This window comes from Canis lupus, chromosome 10, assembly GCF_048164855.1.
Source record: "Canis lupus baileyi chromosome 10, mCanLup2.hap1, whole genome shotgun sequence".
NCBI lineage: Eukaryota > Metazoa > Chordata > Mammalia > Carnivora > Canidae > Canis > Canis lupus.
In genome coordinates this window covers 54,084,669-54,099,592 of record NC_132847.1, presented here as the reverse complement: position 1 = coordinate 54,099,592, position 14,924 = coordinate 54,084,669, and the positions used below count along the sequence as shown (strand labels likewise).

At 45.8% G+C, this 14,924-nt stretch overlaps 1 protein-coding gene across 10 annotated transcripts in view; it reads right to left on the bottom strand.

Annotated features, from left to right (window-relative positions):
• Positions 1 to 14,924, bottom strand: part of NPR2 (natriuretic peptide receptor 2) — a 55,282-nt gene that overhangs the window by 17,076 nt on the left and 23,282 nt on the right. For 4 of the 10 annotated variants that reach the window (XM_072841875.1, XM_072841876.1, XM_072841873.1 and 1 more), the window contains 3 exons: positions 4,379 to 4,453; positions 2,874 to 3,043; positions 67 to 342 (listed from right to left, as the gene is read on the bottom strand). In XM_072841875.1, the coding sequence (XP_072697976.1) occupies positions 67 to 342; positions 2,874 to 2,901 (304 nt within the window). In that variant the 5' untranslated portion in view covers positions 2,902 to 3,043; positions 4,379 to 4,453. Of the gene's footprint in view, positions 1 to 66; positions 1,498 to 2,873; positions 3,044 to 4,378; positions 4,454 to 14,924 lie in introns of those variants that run through there. The other 6 variants (XM_072841867.1, XM_072841869.1, XM_072841868.1 and 3 more) reach the window with 4 other exon arrangements.

The following is a 14,924-nucleotide window of genomic DNA, read 5'->3' as shown; positions in this document are numbered from 1 at the left end:
GCGCTGAGCTCCAGGGATCCAGCGACCCTCCTCCCCTGACCCTCAGATAGCCTGGGCCACACTCACTGCGCCCGTTGGCCCGGATGAAGTGGGTGGCCTGCTCAGGACCCCCTGGCTCACGGGCATACACCTGGTGCTGCACACTGAGGTTGCTGCCCTGCAGGGCCTCAAAGACGCCCTCGATGGTGAAGTAGTGAGGCCGGTCATCTGTGCGAGCATCCAGATACAGCAAGGCAGCACGGGCAGTCCAATTGAAGTGCCCGTGTAATGTCACTACAAACTCACCCAGCTTGGGAGCAGAGGGGCCAGTGCGCACCAGGGTACGATAATGCTCATTCTTAGCTGCAAAACCAGAGGCCACAGCACCGGCAGTCAGCAGGGGGAGACGCCAATGTGAGGCAAAGCGGGCCACAGAGGCAGCAGGGTACACGCAACCGGGGCCCAACAGAAGATCGGGGTCATGGTACAGCTTGAGGTCCACAGCGCGCAGCGGTGCCAGGTACTCAGAGCAGGCGCCATCTAGTTCAGAGCTGACAAACCTCAGGTCCACGGGCAGTGCCCGACCCAGCGCCTCCACAGCTAGTGCCACAGCAGGACCCACGCGTGGCCAGGCCCAGGCATAGCTCAGGTTGTGTTCTGGTAGCACTACCGCCAGCGTCAGGTTCCGCGCCCCGGGAGGACGCACCCCACCTGCCAGGGCTGCCACCAACAGCAGGAGTGATGGCAGTGCCATGGGGAGAAAGCAGCAGCCCCCCCGCCCCCAGAACCTGGCGCCACTCTGGCCTACCAGGGAGGCACAAGCACCACCCAGCCTGGGACCTGGGGAAGATGGCCAGGAAGAGAAGTGAGGAGAAGCTAGGTAGGCTGGGATACAGAAAGTGGTGGGGATGGGAGAGGAGCAGATGGCAGGAAGCCCCCCGGGGATGGGTGAGGAAGGAGTGGGTCTACCAGCCTGGGGCAAGGACTGAGGGCTGAGTTGGGTGGCAGGAAAAGGGAGGGACCCAGGGGGCCTGCGACGGGGATGGGGACAGTGAGAGGTGGAGAAGCCTGATAAAGCTGAGAAGGAAAAGTGGGACGGGGTGGGGGTGGGGGGGAGGCTGGTACAAAGGAAAGGCCTGGGGGTACCTCACCGCTGAAGGGGCTAGGAGGAGGGCTGAGGGCTGCGGAAAGGAGGACCAAGGGGGCAAGGTGGGAGGGGGCCCGCGCCGCCCAAGGACTGGGACCATGGGCGGGCGGGGAGCGAAGCGAGGCCTGGGCCGGAGGAGAGGGAAAGGCAGGGGTAAATCTCCCTGTGAAGGCTTCTCCTGAAGCTCCTGCTTGGACTAACGGGCCCAGGGCGCCGGTCCCATCCGGAGCTGCGGCGGCCCCGCCCGTGTCCCAGCTCCTCTGTGCTCCGCTCCTCCTGGGCCCGGGCGGCCGCCGCTGCCGGCGCTTCCTCCCGCCCCCCGCCTGGGCCCCCAGGCGCGCCGCTAGTCCAGGTCAGGTCGCCGCGGCCCGGCCCGTCTCCGCTCGCTGCGCCGGCGGCGGCGGCCGAGTGTGACTCCCCGGGCAGGCCGCCCGCGCCCGCGCCCGCCCCCGCCCCCGCCCCGCGCCTACCCCGCCCCCGCCCCCGCGGCCCCTCCTCCTCCCCCTCCCGCCCCACCCTCTGGCGCCTGCTGTCTCCCCCCCCACCCCCTACCCCGGCGCCCGGGGACGTCCCAGGTCTCCAACCCATCCAGGGACAGCTCAGGGGCTCCGCGCTAGGGCCTGGCAGGCAGGCGAGGTTCCCGGGCGCCCGCTCACTTCAAGGGCCTACTTCTGTCTCCCCCAAGCCCCGGCCCGCTCCGCCACTCTCTCCCCATCTTGCACAGGGCCGCGAGCCCAGAACTTCTCTTCTCCCCACTCGCACATCCCGCTGTTCTTAGAGTCCCCTCTCCACTCCCCTGAGTCCCTCCAACGCTCCCGTCTCCAGGAAGCAGTCAGGAATCCCCAAATGTTTGGTATCCTCACTTGTTCTCCACCTAGTAAACCAGAGCACCCTTCTCATTGCCAGGAACCTCTCACTCCTTCACCAGGAACACATGCCTGCTACCTGGAAGACTGACGCCTCCAGGACCAAGGGACTCCGATGACTGATTTTGCCTGAGCCCTTACAAAGCCCATGGGTTGGTCTCCTTCTTCCTTAGACCTCAGCCCTCCAACCTCCCTCTTCCTTCCCCATGCTCCCTTCTGGGCCCTCCCATGCCCTCAGAGGCCCACCATAGCCTGCTGGGCCTCTACCACACCATCTGCTCCAGGGACCCAGCCCAGGAACAGCCTCCCCTCTTTGTCTCCCTGCACAGCCCAGGCTTGCACCTGATAACAGCTCATGGGCTGACTAAGCAGAACATTTCCCCGCCAATGGAAGCCCACTGTATCCCCCTTGGGTTCCATCCTGCTCCCAAGCCTACAACCTAGAAGGCTCTCCCCAGATACCCCCATCTGGCATGCCAATCTGATCCTGAGAACAGCTTATGAGGGATGATATCATGGTTGCTGGGAGGGGCTGCTATAGGACCTTGGGGAGTTTCTCTCAAATTGTCATAAAGGAGATGTACATAAATCTATTCTCCTCCCCCTTCAGAGAGCCACAGTTTGTCTCCCCCTCCAACCCTCTTCTCCGGAAACCACAGTGCCAAGAAACTGAGAGCTCCAAGAGTAGAGGGAGGGGTGTAGGTGTGCAGAGAGGAGGGGCCTAGTTTCTTTGAGATGAAGGCGACACCTAGTGGTTTTGGGGGGAAATTAAGGACAATGACATTTTATTCTTAGGTGTTTATATATCTTTATTGAACACTAGCTGACTTGCACACGCTGTAGGGGTGAAAATAAGAGAAGCTGAATAATTCAGCCCTTACCTTGGAGGAGCATGTAGTTGGCATCCATGGGGCACAGAGGCCAAAGGCAAGCTCCCCAACATCTCTTGCCCCAAGTGCAGTAGAAATGGAAGCCTTAGGACTTCTTTAACACAGAGGGATGATAACTCCAATTTCAGCTCCTGATACTGTTAGTAAAAAGGAATTTTGTCCTATCCGAGCAAGGAAGAGAAGGACAACACAGTCAAAAGGGTGTTGGGATAACCTGATAAAGACATGGTTCAAACTTCAGATCACATCAATCAAATGATATGTTTAAGCAACTACACACTGCTTAGTAAGTGAATCCATCACACAATCTCTGCCAAAATCACCAAATTTCAGGGCTAGGATGAATCTTATAAATATATTGTTCAACCCCTTTATTTAAAGATAACTGAAAACCAGGGTCCCAGGCTGGCTCAGTTGATAGAGCATGCAACTCTTGATCTAGGGGTTGTGAGTTCAAGCCCCGGGTTGGCCACAAAGCCTACTGAGAAAAAAAAGATAACAGAAAACAAAATCCCAGAGAAGGAAGCCATTCCTCCCCAAGATGGCTTTTTAATATCAGAGACTGAATCCAGGTAAGACTCTGTATAGATACTCTCTAAGGTAGGGCTCTGTATAAATACCTTACTAACTCACAAACATACTGTATGAAGCCATGCTTTTAGGATAATGACCACCAAAGACCCAGACAAGTCTTTCTGGAATACCTGTAGCTGCTGTGCCGACAAATACAACTGTTGCCCAAATTCCCAGACAAGTTCAGTTACATGATATGTCATTATTCTGAATATTAAGGGCAACTCTAAATTATGTTAGGGATTAAACTCTCAATCATCTTGCCCTCTTCCTTCCGACTGGCCACTAATACTAGAAAGCAGAAAAGGGCAGGGAAATAAAAGTTAATTACTTAATGCAGTTTCTTATTAACATCCAGTAAACGGTTTTTGTTTTTTTCCTTTTTGAGGGGAGACTGAAAATACTATATAAATGAGAACTTTGGTTATCTATGTATGCCCATTATCCAAGTGATCACTGCTTTCATTGATGGGGATGATAAGATTTTGGCTATATTTGGCAACCACACTGTACTTCAAAGAAAACCTGAGAAATCTGAAGGCCCTGCTAGCCTGAGCAGCACCCAGCCAGGCTCCACCTTTCTTTCTCTCTGCCAGGTTAGTATGGCCTCCTACTACTTCACAGACATCACCTATAATTTCTTCTAGATAGGGCCAGCCCAAACACCGCATTTTTAATCCAGAACTAAACTGCCAAGCATCAGATCAGCTAGCTGCTAGAAGCTGCTGTGGTTTTCAAACTGCCTTCTTCCTTAGTGGGAAAAAAACTCCTACCTCCAGTCATACTCAGGCCAAAGGAGGCTCAAGACCCTTGCTGAGTTCTGGGGCCACCATGGGATTTGGACTCACGCTAATCCTCTCCATGGCAGGCCCTGATGCCCCAAACTGACTTCCAGTTCAGCACTGAGCAGCTTTACAACTTACCTGATTTCACAGTTAACTCTGGACCTTCAGGTTTGCTCCACACCAGACCACACCTCCAGACCCGAGGGATTCCAACTAAACAAAAACAAAAACAAAGCAAGACAAAACAAAAACTACACACCTGCCAGTCTTCTTTCTGCTTGACTGACCTGATCTGCAGAAAAGGGCTTTAACTAAAGGTGAAACTTTCTCCTGCACACCAGACAGACAGGTCCAAAGTAATCTGCCAACAGAGGGCAGAGAACAGCCATGGAAAGTAGGATAAAATAAGGCAGAAAAGATACATTTCAAATGCAGCATTTCAATAAAGGGAGAGGAAGAAGCCGTGTAAAAAGAGAAACACAGTGAAACATATTGAAGGCAAACAGCGTTTACAAAAATTCTGCATTTTTCTTTTAGCCCCAGTGAGGAAGAGATAGAAGCCTGAAAATAGGTGAAACCCCACTGTTGCTCCTCTCTGCCTCCCTATTTCCCTCATGCTCTGGACAGCGGTGCACAATATGGTTCTAGAACCTCAGGTCCAGTTCACCTTCTCATAATATTCTATATCCTTGAAGAGTGGCTATATATTGTTTAAAGGATCAAGGGTTTGGGGGCAGCCCGGGTGGCTCAGCAGTTTAGCTCCATCTTCGGCCCAGGGCCTGATCCTGGAGTCCTGGGATCGAGTCCCACGTGGGGCTCCCTGCAATGGTGCCTGCTTCTCCCTCTGCCTGTGTCTCTGCCTCTCTCTCTGTGTCTCTCATGAATAAATAAATAAAATATTTTCAAAAAAAAAGGATCAAGGGTTTTTACTTTTAATTTACACATCATTTTCTTTTATACGTTAAAAAGGTTTTGAATTTAAAATATTTTCTTTTGGGGCGCCTGGGTGGCTCAGCAGTTGAGCGTCTGCCTTGGGCTCAGGTCATGATCCTGGGGTCCTGGGATCGAGTCGTACATTGGGCTTCCCACAAGGAGCCTGCTTTTCCCTCTTCCTATGTCTCTGCCGTCTCTGTGTTTCTCATGAATAAATAAATAAGTAGAGAGAGAGGGAGAGAGAGAGAGAGCATACAAGCAGGGGGAGCAGCAGACAAAGGGAGAGGGAGAAGCAGACTCCCTTCTGAGCAAGGAGCCCGATACGGGGCTCAATCCCAGGACCCTGAGATCATGACCTGAGCTGAAGGCAAATGCTTGACTGACTGGGCCACCCGAGTGCCCCTGAGTTTAAAATATTTTCAAATCAGATCTCAGCTTCTAACTTAGCTGTCTAAATATGTATTCTGAAAGTTGATCTGGTACCATACTCTGAGGCCCAGAAACACCAATTTTGTGAAAAGACAGTCCACATGGGTGGTTTTCCTGTGGATTCCTGAGAAGTTTAAGAATGGTCAGGAGAAGCAACTGTATATGTTTATGATGATTTAAGCTTCAGGTGAACCTATTTTCTCACTCACCTACTCCATCAAAGCCTGGTCCAACACCCCTGTGCATTCCCAGTGGTTTCCGTTGCTCTTCCACACATGGCCTGTTTTCACAGGTATGTATACTGCTTTCCCTATGTTCCTAATACTACCCTTAACTATTTTTTTAAAGATTTTTTAAAATTTATTTATTCATGAGAAACACAGAGAGAGAGAGAGAGAGAGAGGCAGAGGCACAGGCAGAGGGAGAAGCAGGCTCCATTCAGGGAGCCAACGTGGGACTCGATCCCGGGACTCCAGGATCGCGCCCTGGGCCGAAGGCAGTGCTAAACCGCTGAGCCACCCAGACTGCCCACCACCCTTCACTATTATTACTAACCCCGGTAATTACTTACCTACCACTCGTTTAGGAGCACCTGATAACATAAAGTTTCAGATTTAATATTCTCTATTATATTTATCTCTCCATTCCACTTAAAAATCTACTTTCTTCTCAAATTCTTTCACTGAGAAAAAGAGGCACACATTCCCTCCCCCACTAATATGTCACATAAAAAGAAGTAAAGGAAGGGTGCTTGGAGAGCTCAGTCGGTTAAGCATCCAACTCCTGGTTTCAGCTCAGGTCATGATCTCAAAGTCCTGGGATGGAGCCTTGTATCAGGCTCCATGCTCTGCAGGGAGTCTGCTTTAAATTTTCTTTCTCCCTCTCCTTCTGCCCCTCCCCGCCATCACTCTTTCTCTCTCTCTCTCTCTCTCTCTCTCTCTTTCTCTCTCTTTCTCACATGAAAAATAAATCTTAAAAAAAAAAAAGAAGCAGCAGCAAAGGAAACATGACCACAACAGTTTCTAAAGAATGGAAATGTATTAATCAATTTTAAATCTTTTGGTCTACTTAGAATTTCTTAGAGAAGCCAAAGACTGGGAAGAGGAGGAGGAGAAATCTGAAACAGGATCTGACAAAACTGTACTCTTCTTGAATGGCTGCAGTATGTCATGAAAAATAAAAAGAGTAGCTGGCTGTGGCAATCGTAGAATTGAGTGGCAGACAGACTACAAACAGGAAGACCATTCAGAGGCTCCTGGAGAAGTGCCTGACCTAGGATGATGGAGAGAAACAACAGGACTTGGTGGCAGACTAGTCCCACAGAATGAAGAGGAAGGAGTCAAAGATTACTCTAAGGCTGTGGAAGGAGGGGAAGTTGTGGGGAGAGCAGGGGTGGGGGGCAAGAGGGTCACACAGGCAAAGGCCAGCAGAAAATGTAAATGTGAGAAGCAGCTGGATGGGAATTTGCCAACTATGAAGCCCCTGCTCATCTAACATGGATGCCCCCGCTCTGGGATGGAGCCTAGAGTTGTCAGCTGTCACAATTTTTTCCTCAGACTGTTGCAACAGCCTCTGTGACAACTCTCTAGGCCTCCAGTCTCACCTCTCTCCAAGCCATCTTCCACAATGTCTCAGATTCCAAAGCGACCTTTTGAAACAAAAATCTAATTATGTCACTTCTCTGCTTAAAATCCTTAAATGGTTCCCCATGGAAGATGTGTTTTTTGGACTGTTATATTTAGCATCAAAACTCGTCCTTCAAACACAGATTTAAATGTAAAACAAATGAAGCCCAGCTGCTCCAGATGCAATAGCAGAGGCAGACCCAGACCCCCATGCTCCCTGCTCTTAGTGCCTTCTCAGACAGAGCCTCCAAGCCTCTGGACCTCTACCCTTCAAACAATGGTGGGGGGAGCACAGATTTTCCTAAATATATGTATATGAGATGGTTTCAAGGAATCCACTTCCAGATCCTCATCTTCCATATGTACTCTTTCCTAAAACTGATCTGGCAAGGAATGACCTTGTGCTCATACAGACCTCCCACTTTATAAAATAGAGCCATGTCCCTTGCTCATGCAAACGCTAATTATGATGAATTGTTCTAGGGGGTGAAAACGGATGGGACACCAAGCAAAGGGATATATAAATGAAAACATTGATCTAGGAAAACTTTTATTTTTTTTTTAAAGATTTTATTTATTTATTCATGAGAGACTCAGAGAGAGAGAGAGAGAGAGAGAGAGAGGCAGAGACACAGGCAGAGGGAGAAGCAGGCTCCATGCAAGGAGCCCGATGTGGGACTTGATCCCGGGACTCCAGGATAACGCCCTGGGCCAAAGGCAGGCGCCAAACCGCTGAGCCACTCAGGGATCCCTAGGAAAACTTTTAAAGATGAATCAAGGTGCCTTAAATTAATAGGGCTTCCTGCCTTTTCCCATCGTATAACTATTAAGAGTAAAACACCATTGGTAATGGGATGTTTAGGGGTACCCTGGGTGACGCAGTTGATTAAGTGTCTGACTCAGTTTTAGCTCAGTTCGTAATCAAGCCCCAAGCCCCACATTGTGCTTGGCACTCAGTGCAGAGTTTGCTAAAGACTCTCCATCTTCCTCTGCCCCTCCCCTCCATTAAATAAATAAATCTTTAAAGAAAGAAAAAGAAAAAGGAAGTGGCATGTTTAGCCCAGGCTGGGATTCATTAGCCAAAGGAAGATACATTAGTGACATTTTGCAAAAGTAAATGAAATACACTAAAATAATTGGATTTTACTGTATATAAATTATACCCCAGTACCTTGGCCTAAAACAAATAAACCAGGGCGCCTGGGTAGCTCAGTGAGTTAAGTGTCTGCCTTCCACTCAGGTCATGATGTCAGGGTCCTGGGATGGAGCCCCATGTCAGGATTCTTGCTCAGAGAGGAGCCTGCTTCTCCCTCTGCCTCTGCCTGCCGCCCTCTCTCTCTCTCTCACTCTCTGTCAAATAAATAAAATATTTTAAAAACTAAACAAAACAACACATAAGCCAAAAAAAATGTAACTGGAAAGTTCTGCAGACTACAAAAAAAAAATCAAATACACTAAACAAAAGCCATGGGTAAACAGTTAAGTAACTCAGTATTTCATGTGCTTTGTTTATAAGATAGCTAAAAGTCTACTTTATCGAATTGCCATGAGATATCTGTTACAATTACAGTCAATTCTCAGTTCATTCCAACTTGTAAAATAATCACTATTTTACATCTCCTATTAACAATATATAAAGGTAAGCTTGGATTATCAATGTGAGATTTCAACTTAAAATTGTGCAAAGGGGTTACTATTATTTTAGGGAGCTCATGAGCAAAAAATTAGAGGTCTGTGGCTCAAAATAACACTCTGAGGGGCACCTGGCTGGCTCACTCAGAAGAGCATGTGACTCTTGACCTCAGGGTCATGAGTTCAGGCCCCATGCTGGGCATGGAGTCTACTTTTAAAAATAAAGTAAAATAAAATAAATAACACTTTGAAAATCATTTGCTACATAGTGACTCTTGATCCTATCAGATGTCAGTCTCCCTTCTGGCTAATAAATATTTTAAATAACAGCACCTTTACTAATCTAAAATGAAATTCATAGATAATATAAGCTATCTACACACATAATTTCAAAACACTAATAAAACATCCTGTGATATAAAACAGAAATAAAAGACAAGAGCTGGTAGTAAAATAATAGGTATTTTAATACATAAGTGATTGGACAAGACAAGACTTATGATAGAAGACTCAAGGAAGCACTCAGATGTTTGCACCTAATTATAAGGAATAAGTAAATAAGGATTTAAGAGAAGATCAGAAGCCATTCCATTAAAAACAACAACACTAGATTAAAAACCAGTGTTAGGATAAGTAATAATAGACCAAATTTATTTATATATGATACCCTACACAAATGTTTGGTAGAACGTTTGAGAATCATGCAGAACTCAGGAGATCTAAATCATGCAGAATTCAGGGCTTTTGACAACCAATATGTATTGCCAGCCATTGAAGCGCAAAGACTGACAAGATAAAATTCCTTCTCTTGTGGAATACATGACCCACTGCATAGGTAGAAAAGTAAATACCTGCTTTAAAACGATATTCTTAATTATGTGGATCTGTTCTCACACTGAAGTCTAGCATCTGTGGCTTCAACTACTAAAAGGCCAGTAGCACCCACCTCCCATCACTACAGCAGTGAAAAATGTCCTACGAATGATGAAAATGCCCCTCCAAGAGCAGTACCACTGCTGTTAAGAACTGCTGGCTTACAGGATAGAGAATAAGCTCATTAGTCCATCAGATCTGGTGCCAGCTTTTCTTCCCAGCTTTCTCAGCAGCCACAGTGCCTTCTAAACATACAGAACTATTTGTAGTTCCCATGGGCCACATTAGTCCATGCCCATGGTTCTTCCAACAGCCTGAAATGTCCTCTCTTTCCTTGCCTTCTGACTAACCACTCATCTTTGAGGCCTTTTAGGCCACATTTCATAACCTTTACATTGCCTTTAAAGCAGGTAGTTACTTTCTACCTACCCCACTAGACTGAATTCTATGAGGGGAACAATTCTATCATGTTTAATCTTTGTACCTTAACACCAGCAATACATTTTAATGTCATATAAATGAGGGCATCTGGGTGGCTCAGTCGGTTAAGCATTTTACTTTGGCTCAGGTCATGGTCTGGAGATCCTGGGATCAAGCCCCAAATCAGGGAGTCTGCTTATCTCTCTGCCTCTCCCCCTGCTCATGCCCTCCCTCTCTCCCTCTCCTTCTCTCTCTCTCAAAGAAATAAAATCTTTTTTTAAAAGATTTTATTTATTCATGATAGACACAGAGAAAGGCAGAGACACAGGCAGAGGGAGAAGCAGGCTCCCCTCCAAGGAGCCGGACGTGGGACTCGATCCCAGGTCTCCAGGATCACACCCCAGGCCAAAGGTGGTGCTAAACCGCTGAGCCACTGGGGCTGCCCCAGAAATAAAATCTCTTTAAAAAAATAGATGTCATACAAATGTTTTATCAATCAATAAACAAGGGATGCCTGAGTGGCTCCGCGGTTGAGCGTCTGCCTTCTGGCTCAGAGTGTGATCCTGGAGTCCCCGAATCGAGTCCTGCATCGGGCTCCCTGCATGGGAGAACCCTCTGCCTATGTCTCTGCCTCTCTCTGTGTGTCTCTCATGAATAAATAAATGAAATCTTTTAAGTAAATAAATAAACAAACAAACAAGAGTATAGGGACACCTGGGTGGCTGAGTGATTGAGCATCTGCCTTCAGCTCAGGGCGTGATCCCAGGATCCAGGATTGAGTCCCACATCAGGCTCTCTACAAGGAGCCTACTTCTCCCTCTGCCTATGTCTCTGTCTCTCTCTCTCTCTCTCTGTCTCATGAATAAATAAATAAATCTTAAAAAAATAAAATAAAATAAAATAAAATAAAATAAAATAAAATAAAATAAAAGAGTATAGATGAAGGGTTTCACTTTACAAGAAAAGGAATCATTTCCTCTGAGACTGCAGGGAGAGATGGAGTAATGGATTCAAAGACGTAATTAGTGATAGATATATTTAACTTCCTTGTCCAGCATTGAACTCAGTAGGCCATAAACATAACCTCCCACGCTATCACAGTCTTGATCTGTGCCATGACAAATGTTTCCTTTTCACTCACCAGCATGGACAGATTCTATAACTCTCTGTTCCCTTTTGATTTTGTAAAAATTCAATCCAGGGATGCCTGGGTGGCTCAGTGGTTGAGCGTCTGCCTTTGGCTCAGGGAGTGATCCCAAAGTTCCGGGATCGAGTCCCACATTGGCATCCCTGCATGGAACCTACTTCTCCCTCTGCCTAGGTCTCTGCCTTCTCTCTGTGTCTCTCATGAATAAATAAGGAAAGAAAGAAAGAAAGAAAGAAAGAAAGAAAGAAAGAAAGAAAGAAAGAAAGAAAGAAAGAAAGAAAGCCAAGCCAATCTGACTGGTTTAAAAGCCCATCTCAGGTCCGGTGAGAACTCATCTCCTCCTCTTTTCCAGCCCACACTTGAGCTGTGGCTTAAGGAACCTGAAGTTGAAAGGGGAGTATGGTCCTTTCTATGGAAGGATTCAACTCAATATCTTTTACAATATGCTGAAATGAATGAAAGATAATAAGAAATAAACAGCTCTGTTGCATTCCTAAATGAGGAGGCAGGGTCACCTTCTGAGTGAGACAAAGAACCAGGAGTTAAAAATTCAGCAGAGTAAAGAAGACAGACACAGACTATGGATAGAACATCAGATACAAGCCATGGATAATTTCTCCCCAATTAAAAAAAAAGGCACATATACATATTACACACAAAATTTTGCACATCATTTTAGGGGTACATGGATCCAGAATCTCCTAAAACATCTGAGGGGGCCAAAGGACCCCCAATTAACAAGTTTTAGACTAAGAGAAAGCAAACAGGAAGGTAACAGCTCATTGTTTGTAGGAAGGAGTGGTATTCATGCAAGTAAAGCAAATGCTGGAAGTTCAGGCATTTAAGGACATGCATACACTCAGAAGTAGTCCATGCCAGACGCCAGTCTTCTAAACGCAATGTTTAATCCAAATCATTCTGATTGCTTAACACTATTCAACTTAGTTTTCAGTATCAGGCCATGATGCATCCTTCTATATAGTAAATATAACAAATAATTGGGGAACTTCAAGAAAAAGGACCAGCTATTCGATCATACCTTAAAATATAGTTGTTAGACTAGGCATCAGTAATACCGATTGCCTCCCCAAGGGGAATGAGGTATCTAAAGGACAAGACGGATGGATTTTTTTCATTATATGTCATTTTCTATTTCTTTAATTTTGTCCCATGTGCAAGTATCACTCATTCAAAAACTTTAGTTGATAACTAGTCATAAACAAATAAATATAAAAAATAGGGACACCTGGATGGCTCAGCGGTTGGGCACCTGCCTTCGGCTTGGGTCGTGATCCCGGGATCTGGGATCGGATCCCACATCAGGCTCCTGCAGGGAACCTGCTTCTCCCTCTGCCTGTCTCTGCCTCTCTCTCTCTGTGTGTCTCTCATGAATCAATCAATAAATCTTTTTAAAAAGTATAAAAAGTATTGATATACGGTGTTTGATACTTTAAATGTTTTAAAGGAAGGTAATGGAATATCAAAGAGAAAGATGGCATTTCCTTAAATAGATAAATCCAAATAATATGAGTCCCTCATAACTTCACTAGGAATATTTAAAATATTAGAGGGTGAAAAAAATAAATAAAAATAAAATAAAATAAAATATTAGAGGGTGAAATGGGGACATCAGAGCTGCTGTAGATTAAATGTTTGTGTCCTCCCAAATTTGTATGTTGAAATCCTAACCTCCAAAGTATTAACAAGTGTGGTCTCTGGCAGGTGATTAGGTCATGAGAGTGAGCCCTTATGAGTGAGATTAGTGCCTTCACTAAATAAACTCCGAAGAGCTCCTTCACCCATGTGAGGACACAACAAAAAGATTACTCTCTATGAGGAAGCAGGCCCTCACCAGACACACAATCTGCTGGCACATTTATCTTGGACTTCCCAGCTTCCAAAACAGTGAGAAACACATTTTTGTTGTTTATAAGCCACCCAGTCTATGGTGGTTTGTTACAGCAGGCTGAATGAATTAAGAAAAGAGCTAAGAGGTTTTTTCTGAAAAACAGTAACTTGGGGCAAAAAGATAATGAAGTATTATTGAAAAGTGTAATCCAATATTAGCAGATCTTAGAGTTAGGACTAGAAAAGTTTCAAGAAATGGGTACTTAAAAAAAAAAAAAAACTCGCCAAACATGATTTAGATAAATTTAAAAGCAAAGTTTAGATTGGTTGGGGTATCTCTGGCCCAAGAATAAAGTCATGAAAGCCATATGATTTTTCATAAAGCAAATCTTGACCAAACACAGGACAAGATAAACCGTAAGGCTGATTTGGACTCTTTCTCAAGGACTGAGCCCGATTATTAAAACACATAAGTACATACATACACAGTCGGATGAGAATAGGGCTCTAAAAACAAGTGTGATGTGTACGACTACAAGACTTCCATGTGAGTAGATGAGCCTGTCATTGTTCTCAAGCACCTGCTAGGTCCCTGAAAGAGAAAAATGGAGTGGTAATGTGATGCCAGCTTCTCCAGCCAAATGACAGCTGAGAACATCTCTCATCAACTATTGAGAGTAACTAACTAAACCACCTAACAAAAAGGTCACAGAAGGTTGCCCATCATCTGAGTTTCAGAAGAAAAGAACCCTAATGTTTTTCTTTCAAAACTAAGCTTTCCACTAGCCTGACAGGGGTCAAATAAACAGATTCCAGGATCCTCAGACTAAAACTTACTTATAAGGAAAATAAATGTAAATGTACTTATTAATAAATTGTAAAGCATTGTATAAGTGTTATTATGGCAATTATTAGGGATGTTTCCTACCCAAACATGAACTAGACCCCACCATCAGCAGTTTGAGACAGGTGAAATGTTTTAAAAGAATGACTTTGGTTTTATAATATTGTACAGAGGTTTTCAGCTTTTCATCCCTTCATTGCAAAGTCTGAGAATAGGAGCCGGTCAGTGGCACATGACCAAAAGAGTTTAGAAACTATTAGGTTTAGTTCATGTATAACAAATATTTGTTGAGGGGCCTTCAGAAGATACAAAGTTAAGTCAGAATATATTTCCCTGCCTCATCTACCCTTAAGGAGGAAGAGACAAAAGCCCATTTATGCAGCAAAGTGATTCCGCGATTCTGTGAGGTAGTGATGGATATACATCTTCCCACTCGCACTGGCTGGCTGACCCACCCCAGTCGGTCTTTGCTCTGTTTCTTATCCAGTCCCCTCGTCTCCCTCTCCAGTGAGGCTGACACAGGCTGAGTCCCTGTGGAATTCAGTTCATGAGAGGCATTGGCAGAAAACGAGAATCGGAAGGAAGCCAGAAACCAAAATGCTCTTCCCCTTCTCCCTCCGTCTTGGCTCGCATCTCTGACAGAAGTTGTGTTGACACCGATGGATCCAGCTGCCCTAGGCTGGCCCTCCAAAGTTCCAGCTTCTCACTTACCCTGGCCTCTGGGCCTCCTCCCCTTGTTCCTTCTGCTTAAGGACAACAGAAGATTCCTGCTGTTGTGAACCTCTGGATTGCCTCACCTTCCTTTGAATGGCTTCTCAACTCTTCCTTCACTTTTATGGCTAATTCTCTGGAAGTAATTCCCTCTGGTATAAACACTAAAGTGATTTCTCTTTTCCTAGCTGGACCTTAAATGTGGCAACTAAATAAAAAATG